At 37.2% G+C, this 26,711-nt stretch overlaps 2 protein-coding genes and 2 long non-coding RNA genes across 5 annotated transcripts; 3 read left to right on the top strand and 1 right to left on the bottom strand.

Moving 5' to 3' along the window:
• Positions 1 to 467: 467 nt before the first annotated feature.
• On the bottom strand, positions 468 to 1,691 carry LOC146946771 (uncharacterized). The gene is made up of 2 exons (XR_015026807.1): positions 1,610 to 1,691; positions 468 to 1,423 (listed from the first exon to the last, which is right to left on the bottom strand). It is a non-coding gene; the product is annotated as an uncharacterized LOC146946771 (long non-coding RNA).
• Positions 734 to 5,706, top strand: LOC146946770 (uncharacterized). 2 transcript variants are annotated; one of them, XM_085744666.1, is made up of 4 exons: positions 734 to 1,412; positions 2,877 to 2,937; positions 3,282 to 3,575; positions 3,667 to 5,706. In XM_085744666.1, the coding sequence occupies exons 2-4, from the start codon at positions 2,927 to 2,929 to the stop codon at positions 3,707 to 3,709; spliced, it is 348 nt and encodes a 115-aa protein (XP_085600792.1). In that variant the 5' UTR covers positions 734 to 1,412; positions 2,877 to 2,926; the 3' UTR covers positions 3,710 to 5,706. The 2 variants fall into 2 exon arrangements, with proteins under 2 accessions (XP_085600792.1, XP_085600791.1); XM_085744665.1 differs by having other exon boundaries at positions 1,275 to 1,412; positions 2,877 to 3,575.
• Positions 5,707 to 5,850: 144 nt separating this feature from the next.
• LOC146946769 (uncharacterized) lies at positions 5,851 to 8,126 on the top strand. The gene is made up of 2 exons (XR_015028277.1): positions 5,851 to 7,082; positions 7,931 to 8,126. It is a non-coding gene; the product is annotated as an uncharacterized LOC146946769 (long non-coding RNA).
• A 14,621-nt stretch (positions 8,127 to 22,747) lies between these two features.
• LOC146946768 (uncharacterized) lies at positions 22,748 to 25,418 on the top strand. The gene is made up of 3 exons (XM_085748303.1): positions 22,748 to 23,515; positions 23,733 to 24,962; positions 25,059 to 25,418. Exons 1-3 carry the CDS (start codon positions 22,748 to 22,750, stop codon positions 25,416 to 25,418), a joined length of 2,358 nt encoding a protein of 785 aa, XP_085604429.1.
• The last annotated feature ends 1,293 nt before the right edge of the window (positions 25,419 to 26,711 follow it).

The following is a 26,711-nucleotide window of genomic DNA, read 5'->3' as shown; positions in this document are numbered from 1 at the left end:
TGTCACTCCAAAGTTTTTGTCTTCACATAACTGTCAATACGGTAGTAGACAATCATTTTCCCCAGTGAAACTACATTCCCCTAGCGGAGTCGGATCCATTTCTTCAACGAATTTGGGTATCCCGTTGCTGTTTCACGTCTCACTCAAATCATCTTTGTCTTCCTGCATTCATACAAACATTTCACGAGCATTCATAGCATCTTAGGTCCAAAATTGGTGTACTTTGTATTTAAGTCTCTTCGCTCCGATCGAATTAAAGATTCCATCTTCAAATCTCCGGGCGAAGAAACTTAAATAGGGGCATCTGTCATACCCCAATTTTTGACCTAAGAATCCTACATTCATACACTGACACGCGTCGTTTAACCCTGGCTAAGTCTTTGACTTTTCAGTGAAAAATTTGGCAGAGAGGTATTTTAAAATACCTCATATTTGATTCCGAATCGGGCTTTCTTCTCACTTTAGTGTTTATTTTATTTTTAATTTTAATTTCCATCTTTTAATTTTAAATTAATTTTGGTTTATCAATATTTCTTTTTATTTTAGTTACTTCTTTTTTAGGTAAGTCCAATACAAGTCTGCATAGTCATTTTTTATTTATTTATTATCATTATTTCTTTTTTATTATCTGATAAAAATCCAAAAAACATGCATATTTATCTTTTATTTTTTTTAGTTTATTTGATAAGTCCAAAAATTGCTCCAAAAAGGGTCCAAGTTCAAAGTACAGCCTGTCATGCTTCAATTCAATCCTCATCAGCGTTGCATTCCTTCTTCATTCCAATCCTGTTCACGCACTCATCAATCCAGCAACAACTTTGCATTTTCTTCTCCTCAAGCCACAATTTTTGTGCTACTTTCAACAAATCATAAACCTAAATCCAGCACTATAAAGGAACCGGCATCACAACACAGGGGGGAGGCGTAATTCACAACACAAATTTCACGCATAATTTCGTCTAACACAATCAAACCTGCAATCAATCGTGAATCACACCAGCAACGTTCAAACTAAAAATTCAAAACCCAATACAACAATTACAATCACGGCTTCACCAAATCCAGTAACCATAAACCCCAAATCAATATTTCAAGTAACCACCGACCACTTCATAAACCATCAACGAATCAACGGTACACAAACAATCGCATCCACCACCACAAAAAGCATGTTAAGCCACAATCCGAACCAGACATCAGAACCTGCGAATCTAAAACAAACCTGCGACCAAACAATACAAACCTGATACACACACGGACAGTGACGCACATACAGAAGGGGTAGAAGTTTGACCACTCCGAATTCAGTCGAAAGCGAATCAAAGTCTGAACCGAGCGAAGTGAACGCGGCGAAGGTCCGATCCGTCGTACAACTCAGCAAGCACGCGTCGAACAATCAGTCACATCAAAAGGTAGCTTCATTCTTGTATAAAATTAGATTTGTGATTGTTTGATTCAGCTTTTGAAACTTTTGATAGTTGAAATAGGAGTAGGAAGAACCGAACTAAAAAAAAGAAGAAGTAAAAAAGCAATTTGTTTTTTAATTTTCCGGCGGCGGCGCCGCCACTTTTGGCCGGCCGACCACCGCCGGAAAACTCATGTGACTCACCGGGAATTTGCTGTGAAAGAAGAACATTCATATGAGGGAGAGAGAGAACCGAGAGAGATTAGAAAGAAGAGAGAGAGGTGATTGCACAAATGAAAGAAATATGGGTTTATAACCCATATATACTATCCACTGGTCCGACCCGCTAACCGACCCGGTACCTATCCAAACCCGAACCGGTCCCCTTACTGGTTCACTCGTAAGCCCAATTCCTATTCTTTTAATTTGTACGCCCCCTGCCTGCTGTCTGCACCCTCCCCTGCATTCATTTTTTACTTTATTTTTATCATACCTATTTATCATGCATTTTTATTTCTAATCACATTTTATTTTGCTGCATCTAATATCATTTTAGTTAGCATTTGCATATTTTATTTTATCGTTATGCATTTTTAAATTATTAGAATGTATATAGGCTTTTATGTAACTTATTTATTTATTTTCGTTTCTTGCACATAATTTAGAATGTAAATAGGCTTTAATGTAATTTATTTTTTTATCGCAGACCGTAGAATGTATTAATAGGTTTTTTGTAATAGCTTAGGTGCATGTGTGCGTGTGTGGGTGTATGTTTATTTCTATGCTTTGTAGTTTAGGTAAAAGGTCCTTGTGGTGGTCCAACGCCACCATAAGGTTCCTACGCTTTTATTTTTTTTTACGCTCCGTTAGTTTATCATTCTAAAACAACAAAAACATGCAAATAGGGTCAAAAAACACAAAAATATTTTTCTTAAATAAACCTTGATCTTAAATCAAGTGACGTCCTTTTTATTTTCTTTTCTTAATCAAATATCAATCAATTTAACTTATTTTGAGTCCATTTTCTTTCAAATTAAAAAATACAAACAAATTTATTTGCCATTTGGCTTTTCCTTTTAAAACCTTTTTTCAAAACTAATAAAAAAAACACACCACCAATCAAACGTCAGTTTTTTACCCCGAACTACGAGGTTTTGATCCCTCACGGGTACGTAGGCAGAGGACACTCGTCCTTCCAAATCAATAAAATGTAGATAATTAGGTCTTCTTTTTTCAATCGTTTCAAATACTTTTTTTTCAAAAAATAAGCAAGTTATAGCACATTATTTAAATAAAAATCAAAAGGTTCTCGTAGAGTACTACGAATATTTACGGTGCTAATACCTTCCCTAAATATAACCAACCCCCGGACCCCCCAATTTAAATAATTTTTTTTTTTCAAAGTCGTGAAATAATTAGTGAGTCAATAAGCTAATCAAATAGCAATGATCTCCGAAAAATGACGCGACAGGTTAGTATCTACAGCAACTTCAGAAGCATGATCAGATTCAGACTCAGAAGATGAAAACGAGGTATATTCTAAAATTCCCAGAGATGAACTTGTTGAGTCACTTAAAGAACTTCTTACACATTTTGAAGTAAGAACCAATGAGTTGAAGGATTTAAAAGAAAAATATGTTGATTTGGTAAAACAGCAAAAATCAACTCTATTGGATCTGAAAGCTTCTGAACAAGGACTTAGGGGCTTTGACTTCATGTGTAAAACTTATGAAGACCAGCTCAGGTTCTTATGTCAGAAGCTACAAGAAAAGTGTAATGAAAAACCTTTAAGCAACAATGAAATTGCTCTTGAAGATTTTATCATATCTGGCATTGACAGAAGCAGAGTGGCTTCAATGATTTACAACATTTACAGAAACAGTGGCAAAGGGATTGGTTTTTCAGGAGGGAAACCTAATGAAATCAGTCTCAAAGAATGTTGTGAATGCATCAAGGAAGGATTGAAAACCTTCTTTGTACCTGAGGGTGCTGAGTTGGAAACTGGTATTCAATCAGAACCTGAAGCTTCTAGCTCTAAGGCTAAGATTACTTCAAAGCCAAAGAACTCTAAGCCAAAGGCTATGATCAAATCTGATTCCAAGACTTCAAAGATCAGGATCCTGAAAAGGTCAGAACCTGTTCCTCAGAGCAACCCAACTCACAGCACAAGGTATAGGAAGTGAAGAGTAAAGCCTTAAGTACTAACCTTCCAGGACCCATAGGACAATGGGTACCTAAATCTGAAAATGTCAATGATGCAGGTATGTCCAAGAGCAGTGCCAAAGCAAAGATCATGGTACCTAGACAGCAGTTGCTCAAGACACATGACATGAGAGATGTCCATGTTCCTCAGCCTAACAATGAAAGAGGAAGGAAATGTGAAATTTGGAGGCAACCAGTCTGGCAAAATCATGGGTACAGGAACTATTGGTAATTCCTCTACCTCTATTAATAATGTATGGTTGGTAGATGGTCTTGAACATAACCTTTTGAGCATTAGTCAATTTTGTGATAATGGTTATGATGTGCTTTTTGAGAAAACCAACTGTACTGTAATCAACAAGGAAGACAAATCCATTGTGTTCAAGGGAAAGAGAGTTGACAATGTCTATAAAATCAATTTTTCTGAACTGGCTGATCAGAAGGTGATTTTCCTTCTATCAGTGAATGATAAGAAATGGATGTGGCACAGAAGGTTGGGACATGCTAACTGGAGATTAATCTCTAAGCTTAGTTAGTTACAACTTGTCAAAGGGCTACCAGACATTGACTATCATTCAGATGCACTCTGTGGTGCATGTCAGAGAGGGAAAATTGTGAAATCATATTTTAAAACCAAAGACATTGTTTCAACCTCCAGACCCTTAGAACTACTCCATATTGATTTATTTGGACCAGTCAGTACTTCATCCTAATATGGAAGTAAATATGGATTAGTCATTGTTGATGATTAGAGCAGATGGACTTGGGTGAAATTCCTAAAGAGTAAAGATGATGCTTGTGATGTATTCAGTAGTTTCTGCACTCAAATTCAATCTGAAAAGGAATCAAAGATTTTGAAAGTCAGAAGTGATCATGGTGGAGAATTTGAAAATGAGCCATTAGAAGCTTTTCGTGAAAAACATGGAATTGTCCATGAATTCTCTTCTCCTAGAACTCCACAACAAAATGGGGTTGTAGAGAGAAAGAATAGAACTTTACAAGAAATGGCCAGAACCATGATCCATGAAAATAATTTTCCAAAACATTTTTGGGCAGAAGCAGTGAATACAACATGTTATGTTCAAAACAGGATCTATATCAGACCTATTTTGGAGAAAACAGCATATGAACTCTTTAAAGGAAGGAAACCCAATATCTCTTACTTTCATCAGTTTGGATGTATATGTTACATTCTGAATAACAAGCTCTACCTAAAGAAATTTGATGTCAAGGCCCAAAGAGGAATCTTCTTAGGTTACTCTGAAAGGTCAAAGGCATACAGAGTGTATAATTCAGAAACACTTTGTGTTGAAGAATCTATGCACGTTAAATTTGATGAAAAAGAGCTTGAAGATAAAACTTCAAAGCAAGGTGAAAGTTTTGCAGAGATACAGGTTCCTGAAGCTACTCTAGAACCTGATCAGATAGCTGAATCTGAAGAGAGTCCAGAAGTTGAACCCACATCAGAAGCACATGATGAAGCTGCTTCTGATGAAGCACAAGATGGCTCACATCAAGAAGATCCTCCCAGAAACACTTTCAAGCACAAGTCTTCACATCCTGGGGAGCTAATCATTGGAAACAAAGATAGTCCAAGAAGAACAAGATCATACTTCAGACAAGAAGAGTCAATGATTGGACTGATCTCAATGATTGAACCTACAACAGTTGATGAAGCACTTTCAGATGATGGATGGATCTTAGCTATGCAAGAAGAGTTGAATCAGTTTCAAAGAAATGATGTGTGGGATCTGGTACCCAAACCTCAGCACAAGAACATTATTGGAACAAAATGGGTATTCAGAAACAAGTTGAATGAGCAAGGAGAAGTAACAAGAAACAAAGCAAGACTTGTTGCACAAGGATACAATCAACAAGAAGGCATTGATTTTACTGAAACATTTGCTCCAGTTGCAAGACTGGAAGCAATCAGGTTACTTCTGTCCTATGCAGTTAATCATGGCTTAATATTATATCAGATGGATGTCAAGAGTGCATTTCTTAATGGTGTCATTGAAGAAGAAGTGTATGTCAAGCAACCTCCTGGATTTGAGGATATTAAATATCCTGACCATGTCTTTAAACTGAAGAAATCACTATATGTTGGAGTAAGCCCTAATAGCCAATCATTGATTGGGTTTGGCTTTGTATCATGATATTGATATAAATATATATATATATATATATATATATATATATATATATATATATATATATATATTGTGAAAATATAAATTATAAGGCGTTTCTTTATTGATTTTGTTTTGTTTCAAAATAATAAAGTCCCTAGAATAGTTAGTCTGTTTAATGGAACATTAAGTATAACTTAATTGTGAGACCCCGTTAAACATAAGGAAACTATTCTAAAAGTATCCGTAGTCAAGCTTTATTGAGAAGTGGGATATCATTAAAGCATAGAGACTATTATGTGGGTAGACTGATGATCACATCTCACAGATCATGGATAAAGAGTTATCAAGTCTTCACATAGATATAAATATTAGGAGTAATATTTATATTGGATTGACCCGCCGTGAGAATACTACATAGTAAGTTATGAAATTGTCATAAGATATTCTCACAATGATAATAGTGTATATCGCTCTTAGACCTGAAACCACTATGATCCCTAGATGTGGACTCAAGTGCTTTGTTGCCATTCTAACGTTGTCTGTAAAAGGATAACCATAACGTTGGTTGATGGGTACTTGATGAATCATGATGAGGGACATGAGTGTCCTAGATGGGATTTGTCCCTCCTCATAAACAGGAGATATATCTTTAGGCCTCTTGATGAAATATGACTGTAAAACTGCATGGCCATGCCGAACTAAGTCAATATAAGATATTGGACTTATTCGTTATTCAGTATATTTCGGAATCAAGGAATATAAACATTGATCTATACAAGGGTGACAATATCTATGCCTTGGGATCAATAAAGATATCGAGACAAAGGAGTAATTGTACACATGAGTATTATCATGGAAAGGTTTCGTCAGATCACATGACATTCTTGTCACTTGGGTAGCAATGATGTGTTGCTAGATACCGCTCATTGTTTATAGTATTAAATATTAGATTTAATATTATTGCCAACGTGACTAGAACCTATAGGGTCACACACAAAGAACAATCAAAAGAGAAATATATAAGTATGACTTATATAAGGGGTGCGTTTAGTAAATAACGCTAATTAGTTAGCAAAATTACTAAACTCGTTGTTGGGCTTACTGAAGCCCAATGGTGACTTCTGACTTGCAGAGCACACTAGAAGTTCTATAAATAGAACCCTAGTGCTGAAGTTTTTAGACACACGGTTTTGGAGCAACCCTTTCTTCTCTGCACTTCTGATTCCTTGGCTAGCACCGAGTTTTGGAGGAGCACTGTTCGTGTGGACTAATTAGATGCATCGCTGCTTTGCTTTGCTCGTGATCAGAAACAATTCTACTACAAAGGTTCTGCTCTTCAAGAGGTAAACACATGAATCCTTAAATTGTTTATGTATGTGTTTGATTTGTGATTAATGATTTAATCAAGATCCGTTTCAATGGGATTTCTTCCGCAAAGAGGATTAAATTTTTTGAAAAAACCCTCTTAAAATCCCTTCAGTGGTATCAGAGCTTCTGGTTTTGATTAAATCATTATATTCGAATCTGTTTGATGTATCTCGATGCTTATATGTTGATGTATTCTTTGTTGTATGCATCTATTTGATCAAAGAGATATTTAATCACTTATTTTAGATTTATAAATTCTAAAATTCTAAGAGCGTCAGATTTGATTTAATTCGAGAGAGAAGCAATTTTGTTGTTGTTCGGTTCCAATCACACATCTGGTCTGTGCAACAAAATAAATTAACCTCTATGAGCATGTTTTATTGTTGTCATGTATATATGCTCTACAGTTCTATTTTGTGCTAAATTTGGTTTTGTGTATATTAGATATACATCCATATATGATTCCAGCGTTATATGTTTATGTTCGTTCTACTTCAAAGTGTTTGAAATTGAATAGTAACCTGCGAATTTGTCTTTCCATTGTTTTGAAGAATGATTAATTCAAGGCTTTGTTTTGATCGTTCGGCGTCGGAAATTTAAAACCGTAACGAGCAATTTCAGAACGAGGTTTACCAATTATTTTAGAATGCAAATTTGATAATAATGGTGATTAATATTAAGTGTTAATATTTCATTATTTAAATAATAAAAATTAATTAAGATTAATTGATCAATATTGTGATATATGATTATAATACAACATCGTTATATGTGATATACTGATGATGTCATTCGTTTTATGAAATTGATTGTGAATTTGTAGACAATTCGTGAGATTGAGCTTCGATATCCGAATATCCGATTCTGGTGAAGCATCAAAGATCCGGTTGTCCATACTGAACAAACAATTGTTAAAACTATTGATGTTTGATTGTCGTATTATGGTACCTAACTATACAAGAGTTGTATTATTATGGTTGATCAATTGTTTTCAAGAAAATGGTTATGACTTTGAACAATTCGTGAGATTGATCTTCGATATCCGAATCTGGTGAAGCATCAAAGTTCCGGTCGTTCATGCTAAACAAGCAATTCTTGAAATTATCTATGTTTAATTAATTTATTCAATTAGAGAAAGGTAGTAAATTTAAAATATCATAGTTTTGAAAGAGTTTCAATATCAGATATGATTTTTAAATTTGGTAATAAAATATTTGCTTAATTTTAGCAACATATTTGTTTTGGAAATAAGTTGGTCGCCCAAATAAAGCAGATTTAATTGTAATTATTGAGTGTCAATATTTCTATAATTAAGTAAATAAAAAAAAATTCTACCTTTCGGATTGTTTTTCAAAAGTTGTTTGAAAAGGTAATAAACGATCCCAATGTGATAATGAATTTAGAAGATCATGATTTGAAATAGTTTCAATATCAGACATGATCTTTTGAAGATTTGCATGATATTAATATAATTTGTTTCTAATTTAAAAGTATCATGATTTTGAAAAAGTTTCAAAAATCAGATATGATCTTTTAGATTTGGTCCTAAAATTTGCATATTTTAATATTTATGACCCGATTGATTTTGAAAAATAGTTTCAAAAGGAATATATACATATATATGAATCAATTTTATATGACATATATCTCGGTCAAAATATTATTTCCAAATCTTGATTGATTCTTAAATTGTTTAAAATAATAATAAATAGTTATTATTATTTAATATATGGTATATGGTTATGACCTTAGTTTATATTAGCGTTTGTTCATTTATTTAAATATGACCTGCGTATCATGATTTATTTTATTTAAATACGGCCTGCGTGTCGTGATTTATTTTATTTAAATACGACCTGCGTGTCGTGGTTTATTTTATTTATTTTATTTAAGGGTTAAATATTGTAATTGCTCAAGTTGAAGAAAAGACAACGCAAAAGGTGATTCCGATGGAGAAACTTTTGAATCTTGCTCGTGGGTCAAAGAATTGTAATAAAATAGTTTATTTAATTCTTACGCGTTAGGAGGTCTAACCATACTACCTAATTTATTATTTTATGTATGTGATGCATGAAATGTATGTTTATTTAGCGCATGTATGTGATGTATGCTTAACATGTTTTAGATGTATGTTAGCATGTATGTTTTAAAATGTTTTATATACTTGCGTTTTATGAGCATGAATGTCATGCATCTTTAAAGACGCGTGTATGAGATACACATGTCATTAAACTAAATAAAAATCCTTCAAATAGAATATGAAGTAAATTGTTTTCAAATATATAACACACTTCAAGACTAATATCAAAATGTGTAGGTTTCGCCTCCGCGAAGTGCATTTTCTATACTAGTAAGTTGTGGTGCGGTAATTCTATTTACCGATTGTTATTTTTTTGGATCTAACTTAGCTAGATTATTTTAATAAGATTAAAATATATATTTACTTCAAATGAAATATTAAGTTTAATGCTTTCCAAAAGTTTAACACCCTTCAAGACTAATATCGAATATGTGGGTTTTGCCTCCGTGAAGCACATATTTTATACTAGTAAGTTGCGGTGCGGTAATCCAATTTACCCAAGTGTTATTCTTTTGGGTTTAACTTAACTAAATTAATTTTAATAAGATTAAAATAAATTTAGAAGCAATGTTTGGGAACATCTATATGATAGATTAGAGTAAGGAGTTATTCACTCAAATGATTTGAAAGTTGTATGAGATACAATTGGAAGGAGTTCCTACCTAAATAACTGAGTTTTGAGTACAGCCCCCGTTGACTTAAAGCAAGGTGAAATATGAATTTCAACCCACTAGAAAATCTTCCAATGAGATTTTCCAATTCAAATGTTGAAGGTCATTTGTTTTGAGTAAAATAGTGGGAACATATTTAATTAAAGACCTAATTAATTATGTTTTTATATCAGGATACATTTTTATTTTATTTTATTTTTTGTATTTAGAATTTCTTCGGCATATATAATTTTATTATACTGTTAAATGTTCTTATGAAGAACAAAATCTTCAGAAAGGAGTTTCTGAATTGGTACAAAATTAAGAATTGTTCTTAAGAATGAGAAAAACTGTTAATGTTTTGAAAGAGTCAAAATAGAAGTAAAACTTCTTATCTACCCATATAGTTATAGAAAGTTAATTTCTACTTCTGCATCATAGGTATATGATACTTGATGATTAATCTCATATTTGAAATATAGAGAGTTTTAAGGAAGCGGGAGATTAACTATAAGTGAAGTCCACTTACGTCTAGAATGAAACAAATTGTTTCATTGACATAGGAGCTAATGCTTGGACTTAAATTTAACTTGATATGGAACCAAAATAATTGTTATTAAATTCCATATAAAATAGAAGCATTAAATCATAAATCTTGTATTGACAAGAGAATGATTGTGTAGTTGAATAATAGACAAACGTTGTCCTATTATGCAAATTATGTTTTCTATATAAGTATGCTAATCAAGTAATGGATTTGAGTTCCATGATCTTAATAAGTTGGTCTATAACTTATCTGAAAAGAGGATCAAATGAGATTTGAACCTTTTGTATATTATTGGCATCAACGTTTAGTACAAACAAGTGTGATTCACATTTCCAAAATCCATGGATATGGACTATTGGACTCATTTGATTTTATATCATTTGAAGGATGTGAGCCCCACTTTTCAAAATAGATTAGTACACCGGTCACCAACAAAGGTGAAAGGACACATAATTTATTTGAATTGATATACATATGAGATGTATATGGTGAACTAAACATATTTGCTAGATATTGTTTCTATTACTTCATCTAACATTACTAAATCATTTAGTAGATAAGCAAAGTGTATTTGACACGATTCAAGAAAACTTTGAAATTGTTCAAAGATTTTAACAATGAAGTAAAAGGAATAAGTTTGAAAATTATAAAGACTATACGAGTAAGTCGTGATGGTAAATGTTTGATTAAAGAGTATAATGATTATTTATATTGTTTCATGTTTGACATGACTTGATAGTTTGATTATAACTCAATGACTCTTGAAATTAATTAAATTACAGTTATTCTTCACCCACAACAAAGTTCCAATTAAGTAATCATAAAGACACCATATTAGATATGGAGGTAAGAGTACCTAGTTTTGACTTTATGATAATTTGAGGTTATATGGTTTATTACATAAACTAAACATCGAATTTAATGAATGTATAATTGTGTAACTATCCTTAGGAAACTAAAGGATATTATTTCTACATCTTCTTTGACAAAATTTGTTTGTCGTTATAACTGGAGTATTCTTTTTAATGAGTATGTCCCTACAGAAGCCAGTGGGAGTAATGTAGAACTTGAATTAAGTCAAGTAACACAAAATACACATCTCTCTAATAATGGAACACGAGTTGATTCAACAAAGGGTTGTTGTTAAATCATCAGTTTGAGTAGCACAAGATCTAAAAGACTTGAACTTTGAGAAGTGGCTATATGCCATGGGATCTTATAAAGAATCTATGTACACAGACCATATTTGGACATTGGAATGTGAGTTTTCTTTTAGAAAACTGACATGGATGGTATTATGAATACCTTTAAGATGCGATTGATTGTATATAGTTTCATGCAACTCATGATGCAAATCATGACGAAACCATTACATCATCGCAATGCTTAAATCTAACGATCCCAATTGCCATTGTTGTAAAAATCTTCTCGAAGTTGAATTGTTTATTTTATTAATGAAGTTTTATGAAAACTTTGATTAATAAAGAAATCTTGTGCACACAAGTAAATTAGTGGGAGCATTTATATTAGTTTGGTGGAGTATGTAGATGACATACTAGTCACCAAAACAATTCATCTACACATGTAAGACATGGTTAGAAAATTATTTCTAATATGTACCAAAATTGATTATAGTGTTCGACACTAGAATACCTTCAAGAATATCCTTGGATGTCTTAAAGGACATTGGATTGTTTCTTGAACACGGATGAAAGAAACATTGTAAATGAGTTACAATGGTGTTGACTTTCATATCGGTGTACAGTATATCCAGATCGTAATTTGGAATAAATGTTATGCTAGGATATCAACTATGAAATTTGTAAAAGTACAAGCTTCAGATAGTTGTTGTTTCTATTACAGATGTCAAATATATATGATTTGGATTGTTTAGCTCATAACTGAGTGAAAAACATGTGTTTCTTGCGTTGCGGATTCCATTGATCTCGTCTGAGGTAAAATTGGTTTAAATCTTGCAAGCAATGAAAACTTGATCTCACCAATGATCCAAATGTATACTTTGACACTTCAATTTCTTTTTGATGGAAAATCGAAAGTGTAAATTGAAAATAGTGTAGCCTACCAACATAGGAAAGGGTTCCTTATCTACTAGAATAGTATCATGCCCAGAGTGTGCTTGATGCTAACACTTGACCATAGATATTGAGTTAATATTTGATTGGCATTTAGTGCTAGTGGGAGATTGTTGGAGTAAGCCCTAATAGCCAATCATTGATTGGGTTTGGCTTTGTATCATGATATTGATATAAATATATATATTGTGAAAATATAAATTATAAGGCGTTTCTTTAATGATTTTGTTTTGTTTCAAAATAATAAAGTCCCTAGAATAGTTAGTCTGTTTAATGGAACATTAAGTATAACTTAATTGTGAGACCCCGTTAAACATAAGGAAAATATTCTAAAAGTATCCGTAGTCAAGATTTATTGAGAAGTGGGATATCATTAAAGCATAGAGACTATTATGTGGGTAGACTGATGATCACATCTCACAGATCATGGATAAAGAGTTATCAAGTCTTCACATAGAAATAAATATTAGGAGTAATATTTATATTGGATTGACCCGCCGTGAGAATACTACATAGTAAGTTATGAAATTGTCATAAGATATTCTCACAATGATAATAGTGTATATCGCTCTTAGACCTGAAACCACTATGATCCCTAGATGTGGACTCAAGTGCTTTGTTGCCATTCTAACGTTGTCTGTAAAAGGATAACCATAACGTTGGTTGATGGGTACTTGATGAATCATGATGAGGGACATGAGTGTCCTAGATGGGATTTGTACCTCCTCATAAACAGGAGATATATCTTTAGGCCTCTTGATGAAATATGACTGTAAAACTGCATGGCCATGCCGAACTAAGTCAATATAAGATATTGGACTTATTCGTTATTCAGTATATTTCGGAATCAAGGAATATAAACATTGATCTATACAAGGGTGACAATATCTATGCCTTGGGATCAATAAAGATATCGAGACAAAGGAGTAATTGTACACATGAGTATTATCATGGAAAGGTTTCGTCAGATCACATGACATTCTTGTCACTTGGGTAGCAATGATGTGTTGCTAGATACCGCTCATTGTTTATAGTATTAAATATTAGATTTAATATTATTTTCAACGTGACTAGAACCTACAGGGTCACACACAAAGAACAGTCAAAAGAGAAATATATAAGTATGACTTATATAAGGGGTGCGTTTAGTAAATAACGCTAATTAGTTAGCAAAATTACTAAACTCGTTGTTGGGCTTACTGAAGCCCAATGGTGACTTCTGACTTGCAGAGCACACTAGAAGTTCTATAAATAGAACCCTAGTGCTGAAGTTTTTAGACACACGGTTTTGGAGCAACCCTTTCTTCTCTGCACTTCTGATTCCTTGGCTAGCACCGAGTTTTGGAGGAGCACTGTTCGTGTGGACTAATTAGATGCATCGCTGCTTTGCTTTGCTCGTGATCAGAAACAATTCTACTACAAAGGTTCTGCTCTTCAAGAGGTAAACACCTGAATCATTAAATTGTTTAAGTATGTGTTTGATTTGTGATTAATGATTTAATCAAGATCCATTTCAACGGGATTTCTTCCGCAAAGAGGATTAAAATTTTTGAAAAAACCCTCTTAAAATCCCTTCACTATATGGCTTGAAACAAGCTCCCAGAGCTTGGTATGATAGACTAAGTAATTTCTTAATCAATAATGATTTTAAAAGAGGACAGGTTGACACAACACTCTTCAGAAGGACCTTTGGGAAAGATATTCTTGTTGTGCAGATATATGTTGATGATATAATATTTGGTTCTACTAATGCATCTCTTTGCTAGGAATTCTCTAAGTTGATGCATGATGAATTTGAAATGAGCTTGATGGGAGAGCTGAAGTTCTTCCTTGGCATTCAAATCAATCAATGCAAAGAAGGAGTTTATGTTCATCAATCAAAATATACAAAGGAGCTTATGAAAAAGTTCAAGCTTGAAGATTGTAAAGTGATGAACACTCCAATGCACCCTACGTGCACCTTTAGCAAAGAAGATGAAGGAGCTAAAGTAGATCAGAAGCTGTACAGAGGTATGATTGGTTCTTTGTTATACCTCACTGCATCTAGGCCAGATATTTTATTCAGTGTATGCGTGTGTGCAAGATTCCAATCAAATCCTAGAGAATCTCATATGACTGTTGTCAAGAGAATCTTCAGGTATTTGAAAGGAACAACTAATCTTGGACTACTTTATAGGAAATCCTTAGATTATAAGCTAATTGGATTCTGTGATGCTGATTATGCTGGTGATAGGATTGAAAGAAAGTCAACCAGTGGCAATTGTCAATTTCTGGGTGATAATCTTATATCCTGGGCTAGCAAAAGACAAACAACTATTGTTATGTCTACAACAGAAGCAGAATACATTCAGCTGCAAGTTGTTGTACACAACTACTTTGGATGAAACATCGGTTGGAAGATTATCAGATAATTACTAACAGTATTCCCATTTATTGTGATAATACTGCTGCTATTTGTTTGTCTAAAAATCCAATTTTACATTCAAGAGCTAAGCATATTGAAATCAAACACCATTTCATCAGAGACTATGTTCGAAAAGGAGTTTTAGATATACAATTCATTGATACTGAGAATCAATGGGCTGATATATTTACTAAGCCTTTAACTGCTGAAAGATTTGATTTTATAAAGAAAAATTTGAACATGCACTTTGTGTCTGATTAAATGCTTGCTCGCTCCTGAATAGGATTTTAGGTTCTGAAGTCAGTTCAGAAGCAGTGGTCCATCAGAAGCTCTTTATTGAGGTTCTGAGGAAAATTCGCTTCTGATGATGACGTCAGCATCTGAAGTCCAGAAGCTGGATTTTATGCATATGAATAGTAGAGTTAGTGGAAACGTTGGAATTTACTTTTTGTAGTAATGCTGGCCCACTAACTTGGTAGTTACTCTGAAAGTTTCTGACGTGGTCTGTCTGTATTGGTGTATAACTTAAAAGGGCAATGATGATTTAAAAGCTTTGAAAAGTACTTTCACGCGCCCCCAATTTGTCATTAATGATATGTTTGTTTGTCTCTTTTAAATTGCAATCGTTTTTACTCTTAACACTTTGTCAATTCACACACTACTCACTTCACAAACAAACACTTTGCTTTCAAACCTATTCTTGCGAAGTAAGCGCATTCTCTCAACCCTAGAACCCTAAAATCATCATCTTCTTCAATCATCAAATGGCATCATCAAGCTCGCAACGAGAAGTTTCAGAATCTACTTCAAGCATGCAAGGCTTATCAGAATTTGGGTTGGTCATCAAACCTAAGACCATATCTATTCCTAAAGAAAAACTGATTGTTCAAAAGGAGACACCTTTTGACTTCACTTCTCTGAAGAAATATGATGTGGACATGGAAGCTTACGTCAAGAAACAAAAGCTACATGGTTATTTTCGTATGTTGAATGGACCAACATATGAGAATCTGGTAAAGGACTTTTGGTTAAGGGCTGAGGTCTACGACGAGGAAGCTACTAAACTTGAAGAGAAAAGGGCCGTAGAAAAGGATTCAAGTTTAAAAGGAAAAACCAGAGAAGAAATGAGTCTGAAACCTTTTGAAGGATTGGAGATTAGATCTGCAGTGATGGGTATCCCAGTAACCATCACCAAAAGAGCTATTTCAAAAGCATGGAGGGTATCTTCAAAAGGATTTTTTAAGTGGGAAGTTAAGGATGATATTCTATTACAGAGCTACATAAATCTGTTCTGCAAAGGAGATTCTAAGTTAAAAACTGCAGAAATGGAAGTGTGTCACAGATTATTGCTAAAGTTCAGTGCACATTGCTTCTTTCAAAGAGGAGGAGGAGCTGATCAACCAAACAAGGATCATCAACTAGCCTTGTACTCCTTGGCTACCTTTCAAAGGATTGATGTTCCAAATTACCTCTTGCATCATATGTGCTGGGCCATCAAAGAAGCTACTAGCAGGAAAAGGAAACAAGTACCTTGTAGAAGACTTCTGTCAGAAATCATTCACCAAGGCAAGCTGTTGGAGACTCTGAGGAACTTCAAACAAGCTTCTGATAGCTGTTTTACAGTTAGCACTTCAGACCGCATCTGTAACAGCAAATCCTTGTATGCTATGAAGGTCATCGGTGAACATCCTGTTGATGAAAAATGAATTGAACTGACCACAGTTGAGTCAGAACCCTTGAAGGATTTTCCCTCCATTATTCAAGAAAACAATGCTGAAGTCCTGGCCAGTCTGGTAGCTGCTCATGCCAGAGAATCAGGAGCCAACACTCAAGCTGTTGTTGCTGCTCCTGATGAAACCAAAGGAAAGAGGGCCAGAACCAATACTGAGTCTGAAGCTGCTGTTGCAAAGATCAAGAAGCAAAAAGTTGTTAAGTCTGAAGCTGAATCTGTTGCTGCTAAGGAGAAGGGAAAGAAACAGAAAGTTGGTGCTGCTTATGTTCCCAAGAAAAGAAAAAGTAAAGCAGACACTGTATACACCTTAAAGCAAGCAGAGGATGCCCTTGTTGAGCTAGAAAAGGAAGAGCTTGAGCCCAAGAAGAAGAAGGTTCCACTTCAGATTAAAAGTTCTATGGTTGAAGTGACTCCAGCTTTGAAAAGAATGGCTAAGGAACGTGCTGATGATTTTAAGGCAAACAAGCAAGATCTGAAAGCCCAGTATGAACAAGAAAGAGATGAGGAAGAAGAAATGATGATAATTGTGGAAGAAGCTATTGTTGATAACATAGAGCAAGATCAGATGAATTAGGGAGAGAATCATGGAACAACAGAAGTTGATGCTTCAGGTTCTGTTCCTCCAGCTGGTGCACCAGATGCAACCACTTCAGAAGCTGGCACTTCAGTCAAGGTATGTCAGATTCCAGTCACCTCTAACCCCATCTCACCCTCTTCATCTCAACCACCAGCACCTGAGCAAGAAGAAGACACTTCTGTCTTAGACAATCTGATCACTCACTACTCAGGTGAACTATCAGAACCAAACCCTACCTCAGAGAAAGCCTCTAAGACAACCTCATAAGCAGTTGCTTCTGAGAAAATTGTTTCAGAAAGCCCCCATCAACAAACACCAGAACCACACAAACCCTTATCACCTCAACAACAACAATCACCCATAGCTGACATTGACCCCCAACTCAACATTCAAACACAAACTTCATAACAACAAACACCAACCAATACTGAAACTGACCCCCAATCAAACCAACAACCAGAGCATACAGAACATCAAACTTTACCCCATCCTACTCCAATGGAAAGTGACAATCATCAAGTTAATCTTCAAGCCTCAACCTCAACCTCACAAATTAACCATGACCAACCATCCTCTTCAACTCAATCTGATCATAACCTCACCATTATAACACCTGAACATGTTCAGGATCTGTCTCTGAGTGACTCTGACCAATCCTCAGATCTAGAAATCCTTGAACAACCACCCCTGAACATACTGAAATCTGAGTACATTGATGTTGAGTTACTCAAGATCCTCTCAGAGATGCAGGATCTGGTACAGAACAAAAGGATGATTGATCTGCCATCAGCCTATGAGGAACAATGGGAATCCTTGCAGAAGAGAGCTACTGATCTGATAGCATTTGTAAGTAGAAAATGTATCAGAATCAAGGCTGCTACTGTAAGGAGGTTTTTGAAGAATATGGAGTTAGCCAAGAAAGGTCCAAGGCTGCTTCTAACAAATGAGTCATTCTACTCAGAAGCTGACTACATGACAAGAGGAGCCAGGATGTTCAAGCTACTAAGACAGTAGATGGCACAGCAACAGCAGGAAGCTAAAGCAAGGGAATTTGCTTTTCTCCAGAGGCAACAAGTTCTTGAAGATCTGGTGAAGAAGCAAGCAGAACAAATGGAGAAGATGATGAAACAACAACAAACCAAACCTTAGTTGCACACCCTAGTGTTTATTTTTGTTTGTTGTTTGTTTTAACTGTTTCGGTTCTTGCTTCTTAACATCTTTTGTTTTAACTGTTTCTGAATGTTAGTAACTTGCTTAGTTGGTTCTGATCCATCATGCTTGATATTCTGCTCATACATTGATCTGAATTACTTTATGCTTGATATTCTGCTCATACAAAGTTATACTCTCTTCATGTTTGAGTTTTTCTCAAATCTTTTTGTCTTTATTGCTTATTTGATTTTTTTTTTTTGCTAATGACAAAAGGGGGAGTATATGTGATAGTATTTAAAGGCTCTGAGCCCCACTAATAATATTTGAAATTTTTTAAAAACTCTATCTTTTTGTCTTACCTTTAAAGGGATGTATCAAAAAGGGGAAATATCAAAAGTTCAAATAAAATTAACTGAACCATTCTTCTTATCTATAAGTTAATTCTTTCAATTTTAAGCTCTGATATTTTTATTGTGCGTAAAATGAATTTAATTAAACTGGATAAAACTTAGGGGGAGCTTACAAACCTCACCTTAAAAACTATCAGACTCAGGGGGAGTTAGAGCTTACAAACCTCTGACTATGAGCTTACAAACCTCAGAACCCCAAAGTCAACTTGTTAATTAGATTAACAACAATTGATCAATTTTAAATACTATTGTTTGTCATCATCAAAAGGGGGGAGATTGTTGGAACAAAATGTGTTTAACAATGAACCTTAAAGAGTTTTGATGATAACAAGGTATTAAAAATTGTAAATTGGACTAGCTAATATTTGTTCAAGTGTACTGGACCATAGCTAAAAATTTACATCATGTAAAGGTTCTGAAGAACAAAAAGAGAGCTAAGGAATCAAGAAAAGGAAGCTTGAAAGCATCTGTGAAGAAGTGCATCTGAAGTAATAAGTGCTCCTGAAGAATGATGACGACATCAGAAGCTGAAGGTCATCAGAAGCTGAAGGTCATCAGAAGCTGAAAGTCATCAGAAGCTGAAAACCATCAGAAGCGGATAGTCATCAGAAGCAGATAGTTCAGAAGCGACTTCATCAGAAGCTGAAGCTCATCAGAAGCTGATTATCACCACAAGCTGAAGATTCAAAGATCAACACTTCAAAAGCTGTCTATTGGATTCGAAAACACTGCAGAAGACTAGTGGATGATTGCAACGGTCATTTTTGAGAAGATTTGAAGGCTTTGGAAGCTTATCTTCAAAAAGCGTTGACATTGTACTTTGTATGAACTGTACAACCACCTTCTCCACTACTCTGTTTTGTGTCTACGCTACAGGACAAGAAAACAACTTCAGAATAACAGCTATGCCTGTAAAGATGTTCCTTCACAATGGGAATGGATTTCAAATTGGTTCTTCATAGGACAACAGCCAAATCAGGCAAAAGATCATTGGTGAAAGATCAAGCTTCAACAATGACTCTTTAGATGTGCTGGCAATTTCACAACGTCTCTTTTACACCTCTATCTAAAGGAGTAAAGACTTAGAGATTTGGTAATGCTGAACGAAAGACTCTCAACATTTTTACAAGTGCCAAACCTCTGCTGAAATTGTTCTGCATTCACTTAGAATTTCTGTGACTCAAAGTCATATCTTAGAAATTCTTAAGTCTTAGAGTCTGTATCTGATTTGTATTGTGAGCACCTCTAATTGTATATCAAGTGTTCAACCTTAAACAATTTTCTGTGTAATTTTGTTTAGTTAGAAGTCTCTTGCAGTTGTGCTTGAGCAGGGAAGTCTCTTGATTGTGTTCTTGAGCATAGGAAGACTCTTGCAAAGTGTGCTTGAGCAAAGGAAGTCTCTTACTGTGTGTTTGAGCATTTGTAATCAGATATTACATTCTAGTGAAATCTCCTTGGAAGTGCAAGGGGGACTAGACTACTTCCGGATTGTGGAAGGAACCAGTATAATTGCTTTGTGTCTTTCATCTTCTCTCTCTCTGTTTTATTCCGCTGCGTTCTGATTCTGATTATCACTTCAGAAGCGGTATCACTTAGCTTCTGATCAGTGTGTTCAGTTTTTAGGAGAAACGAAGAATTTTTCAAAACACAATTCAACCCCCCTTCTTGTGTTTTTTCTCACCTTCAGAGTCAAGATGTTAAGTTGTGATGTTTTAACGAAGTGACTATAGATGAATGATTATGAAGATGTTTATGATGAATGATTATGAAGTTGTTTATGATGAATGATTATGAAGTTGTTTACGATGAATGGTTATGAAGTTGTTTATGATGATTGATTATGAAGTGGTTTATGACGATGATGTTATGTTGATGCTATATGATTTATGATATGATGTCTATGTCTATTAGATGATGATATGTGACGATGTTATGATTATTAATTGATGATATGTGACGATGTTATGTTTATTATTTGATGATATGTGATGATTGTTTGCGATTAGTATTTGATGATATGTGATGATGCTTTTATGAATATATTTATGATGATATATGATGACGTTTATGTTTGTACTTATGATGCTATAAGATGATGTCTTATGATTATATTTATGAAGATATATGATGATGTTTATGATTGTATTTTTGATGATGTATGATGAAGTTTATGACTAATGTAGGAAGATTAATGATGCTAGTTAATGAAGTTTAAGATGTTAGATGTAATTGTTGAATTATATTCCTAATATTATTGTTTTGTGAAATCTCGCCCCTTCTGCTTGAAAATGTTGCTCTTTGTATGGGTAACTTGCAGGTAACCAGATTAGTTGCGGTCATGAGTGGACTCCTCACAAGTGTGTGTGTCTTAGGTGCTCTGATACGTAATGGGATGGGATTATGTCTTTACTTTTTGTTCCTTACGTATTACTTTATGAATCTTTCAAGAATTGATGTTGAACTAAGTTTTATGAGATTTTATATTGAGGCCCTTGTGCCAAAGATTATTTAAGTTGTCAAACTATTCCGCTGTGAAGTTTTAAATATTATGTTGTTGAACGTTTTGAAGGATAAATTATTATTTATTCCATTTATGATTTTTAAGAAATGTGACATTCCGTTTACGATGAATTACTCTGATTTTATTAAGAAATTTTTATGTTGGGAAAACGGGGTGTTACAACTCGCGATACCTGAACTGACCGTAATGCTTACGGTCCGTTCACACGGCGTATCCGAGAAGCTCCTATTCCCCGTGGACTGGAAAAGCCTCCACAGATGGACTCATACGACGGGACAACTGACCCAAATGAGCACATCGAGAACATAGAGGCAGTTCTCACCTACATATCGGTGCAAGGCGCCGTCAAATGTAAGCTCTTCGTCACCACACTTAGATGAGGAGCCGTTACATGGTTTAAGAACTTGCGGTGAAACTCCATCCACTCATGGAGCGACCTCTGCCACGAGTTAACAACCCGCTTCACTGCGTCAAGGACGCAACCAAAAACGGTGGCATCCCTTGAAGCCATCGTCCAAGGAAGAAAGGAACCCCTCAGAGACTACATCAAGAGGTTCAACAAAGAAGCTGTTCAGGTACGAGGTGCCGATGAAACAATGAAGCGGTACCTCATCGCCAAAGGTCTGCGCGAAGGCACAGACGTGAAGAAGGTTGTCCGCCTAGATCGCCCAAGGACTCTCAACGAGTTCCTAGCGATCGCCAAGATCTACATTGCTTACGAAGAAGAGCTGTATGCAGACAGCCTCAACAAATTCAGGAAGGAGGAGCCAGCTGCTTAAGCCTCCGAAAAGCCCTTCCATAAGAAGAAGAAGGAAGGCAAAGCTGCTCAGGAAAGTAAGAGGCCCAATGGTCACTTCGCCGAGTACACTCCCTTGGTCATGTCAAGAGAGAAAATCCTCGCCGAGATCGCTGTAGCCGATCTGAATGAAGCTGACATTAAGCCACCAAAAGCTCCGTCGTAGGAGAGGAAGGGGGTTGACAAAACAAAGTACTGTCGATTCCTCAAATGCCACGGTCACACCACCGATGACTGCACCCATCTAAAGGATGCCATTGAGCTCCTCATCCAGAGAGGTCGGCTCAAGCAGTTCGTCAAGAACCCAGAGGCGGAATAGACGACGGTTCTGAGCCTGGAAAAACCATCGCCATGTCCGTGGAACATCTCGGTGATTTCCCTGACAACGTGGAAATCAACCCCTACTCATGCACCTGGGAACAGTTCCCCACTGCCAACCTCATCACTGGAGGAACACTGAACATATCCATGGGAAGCATAAAGAGGAAATTTTAGGAACTCATTAGTGTCAACTTGCTGGCCCCTTCCAACCACGGAGGAAGGCCACATTTGGCGTTCTATGATTCAGAACTTCCTGGTGGAGCTTCAAATTCAGCCATCCCTTTGCTCGTGCGAGCATCGATGGCTAACACAGACGTCCGATGAGTCCTGGTTGACACAGGGTCCTCGTGCGACATCATGTACACCAGCCTGTTCAAAACTCTCCAACTGAAGAAGAAACACCTTTCTCCCTATGTTGGAAATGAACTCTACAGCTTCAACGGCTCGTCTACTCAGCCATGGGGGTACGTGGAACTGCTGGTCACCTTCGGAGAAAAGGAGGCCAAGAAAACAATAAAGGTCCCATTTTTGGTGACCGACTGCCCTTCTCTCTACAATTGCATCATAGGGAGAACCGAGCTTGCCCAACTTGGGGCATCATGTTCAACCGCTCATCTGAAGTTGAAGTATCATGCGAATGATGGCATCATCGCCTCCCTCAACGGAGACATCAAAGCTGCAAGAAGATGTTTCCTCCAAGCTAACAAATCCCAGAACTCGGTTTCCCAATCCAGCAAACCTGCTGAGGATAAAGGGAAAGCTGCTGCGAGCACTTTGGACGCCAACTTGGTCGAACTTGACCCCAGGTTCACCAAGGAAAAGAAGGATCCGCTCAACGCGAAACTTCTTAGACCTATTCCTGACGGTGAATTCGAGCTGGTCCCTTTCAGAAACGAACCCTCGAAAAACTTCAAAATCGGCAAGGACCTTCCCGAACTTGTCAGGGCACAGCTGATCGCCTGCCTCAGGGAGAACACCGACCTATTCGCATGGAGCGCGACCGACATACCCGGAATCGACCCTAGCGTCGTTTGTCACCAGGTGACAGTAGACCCCGAAGTTAGCGTTGTAGCCCAGCGACGTAAAAAGCAGTCTCCTGAAAAATCAGAGGCTGCAGAAAAAGCTGTAAAAGACCTCCTAGAGTCAAATTTTATTTCTGAGGCCAAATACACTATCTGTCAAGAAATCTAATGGAAAATGGCGAATGTGTGTTGACTATACCGATCTTAATAGGGCATGCCCTAAAGACGTATATCCCCTTCCTAACATCGATAAACTCGTAGATAATTCCTCCAGCTATAAACTTTTATCCTTCATGGACGCCTATTCTGGGTACAACCAGATAGCCATGGCTGAAGCAGATAAAATTAAAATAGCCTTCATGACCGAATTAGGAAACTATTACTACAACGTAATGCCCTTTGGTCTACGAAATGCGGGGGCCACTTATCAACGAATGATGAACAGAGTCTATGACAAGACACTTCTAGGAGACATCCTTGAGGTCTACATGGACGACATGATCATAAAATCCCAACAAGAGGTGGATCATTCCGCTCACCTCAGAAGAGTGTTCGAACAAACTCGGAAGTACAACTTGCGACTCAACCCAGAGAAATGCACCTTCGGAGTCCAAGTGGGTAAATTCCTTGGTTTCTACCTAACGAAAAGAGGAATTGAGGCGAACCCGCATAAATGCCGCGCATTTACCGAGCTCCCAACGCCCCACTCCAAAAAGTGCATCCAAACGCTCAACGAAATGCTAACTGCCCTCTCCAGATTCGTGGCTAAGTCCGCTCAACACGCCCTTCCTTTCTTCAAACTCTTGAGGAAAGAAACGAAGTTCGATTGGATAGAGGAATGCGAGAACGCTTTGAAGCATCTCAAAGAGACCCTCTCGGCGCCCCCAGTGCTCTCGCGACCTGATCAAGGTGAAGTACTATACTTGTATCTATCCGTCTCTTCTGACGAAGTAAGCACAGTGCTCATCAGAGAAACGGCAGAGGGACAAAAACCAGTCTACTTCACCAGCAAAGCACTGCTAGGGCCAGAAATGAGGTACTGGAGAATCGAAAAAGTAGCTCTCGCACTCCTCACAGCGGCTCGAAGGTTGAGGCAGTACTTTCTAGCTCATACGGTGATAGTCAGAACAGACCAACCCATCAGACAGATCCTGGGTCGCCCAGATGTAGCCGGTCGGATGATGAAATGGTCACTCGAACTATCCGAGTTTGACATACATTACGAGTCCAGAAAGGCACTGAAGGCACAAGTGTTCGCCGACTTCCTCGCCGAGATGACTTTCCCAGCTGAGGACGACTCCGAGGAATGGACCGTCTTCGTAGACGGATCATCCAACTCCAAGGGAAGCGGGGCTGGAATAATTGTAGAAGATAACAAAGGTATCATTATCGAAATTTCTCTCGCTTTATCTTTCCCCGTAACCAATAACACTGCAGAATATGAGGCCTTCCTGGCTGGCTTACGAACCGCCCAAGACTTGGGGTCCAGAAAGGTGAAAATCTTTACTGACTCGCAACTCGTGGTTTCCCAAGTCACGGGAGAGTTCCAGGTAAAAGAAGACCACCTTCAAAAGTACGTTCAGTTAGTACTAGAGAAGATGAAAGAATTCAAAACTGTCGAAGTAACTCACGTTCCTCGCTAACAGAATACTCGGGCAGACATTCTTTCAAAACTCGCAAGTACGCGAACTGCAAACGGGAACAAAACCGTAATACAGGAGGTTCTCGACAAACCGAGAATCCAAGAAAAAGAAGCTCAATTGCAAGACATCAACTCAATCATCGGGATGGAAGATTGGAGGGGCCCTATTTCTCGATACATAGAGAATGGGGAACTCCCTTCCGATCCGCACGAAAAAATAAGGCTGAAGCAAATGGCCTGCTCATTCACTTTAGTGGAAGGAACCTTTTACAAAATGGGTTTCATTACACCACTTATCAAGTGTTTGGGACATAACGAGACCCAAGAAGTCCTCACCGACATCCATGACGACATCTGCGGATAGCACCTTGGCGCTAAAGCTCTCGCAAAAAAGGTCCTACCAGCTGGATACTACTGGCCTACCATGTTAAAGGACGCCCAAGATTACGTGAACCTTTGCGACAAATGCCAGCGACACGGGGACATGCACCTGGCACCCCCCGCTGAGCTAACATCCCTGGTTTCCCCTTGGCCCTTTGTATGGTGGGGCATCGACCTTCCGGGACCATTCCCTAAAACCACAGGACAGCTGAAGTATCTGGTAGTTGCCATCGACTACTCAACAAAATGGATCGAAGCCGAACCACTGGCCAAGATCACGGCTAAAAACGTACTCCGTTTCTTCAAAAGAAACATCCTAGCAAGGTTTGGAGTACCTGCTCTAGTGATATCCGACAATGGTACACAGTTCACAGACCAAAAGTTCCAAGACTACCTAAGGAATATCGGCCTAAAACAATGCTTCACCTCCGTCGAACACCCTCAAGCCAACGGCCTCGCCGAGGCCGCAAACAGGGTCATTCTACGAGGGATACGAAGAAGGCTAGACGCGGCCAAAACCTAGTGGGCTGAAGAGTTGCACGCGGTCCTCTGGGCCTATAAAACTACTCCCCGCTCAACCACTGGCGAGTCACCTTTTCGGCTCACTTACGGGACAAAAGCAATCATACCAATTGAGTTGACAGAACTCACTTGGAGAACTGACGTCAACACCGACTTCCCGACCAACACGGCAAATCTGCGTGAAGAGCTCGAATTTGTCGATGAAGTCAGAATAAACGTTACCTTGCGGGAGGCAGCGCTAAAACAAAAAATAGCCGCTCGCCACAGCAATAAATTCAGAAAAAGAGAATTCGAAGTGGGCGATCTCGTTCTCCGGCGAAATCAAAAGGATACTGAAGAAGGGAAACTCGCCGCCAACTGGGACGGGCCCAACAAGATCCGAATGAAAACCGGGACGAGAGCTTACAGACTCGAAGATCTCCATCAAAACACAATTCCAAGGACTTGGAATGCAGAAAAACTCAAAAAGTATTACACTTAGATGGCAGACAATGCCAATTTACTCTAATGTACATACTCAGTTCTATGCAATGAACTCCTCGCTCTCCAAACGATCAAGTAAACGGAAGAGGAAAGTTGTGCCACTCCGAATCCAAAAAGAAAAAGGATAAGAGAAATTTACACAAAAAATTCTCGTACTCCTCAGTATGTACGCTTACCGTTGCGACATCACTGCTCGATATGCTAAGTAGAACCCCAGCTCGCAATGGGTGATTCACGCCTCAGTGCGCTGAACTTAGAATGATTTCTTCGT

This window comes from Medicago sativa, chromosome 2 (assembly GCF_051527215.1).
Source record: "Medicago sativa cultivar Bolivia chromosome 2, Bolivia_mono, whole genome shotgun sequence".
NCBI classification, from domain to species: domain Eukaryota; kingdom Viridiplantae; phylum Streptophyta; class Magnoliopsida; order Fabales; family Fabaceae; genus Medicago; species Medicago sativa.
This window is presented reverse-complemented; position numbering and strand designations above follow the sequence as displayed.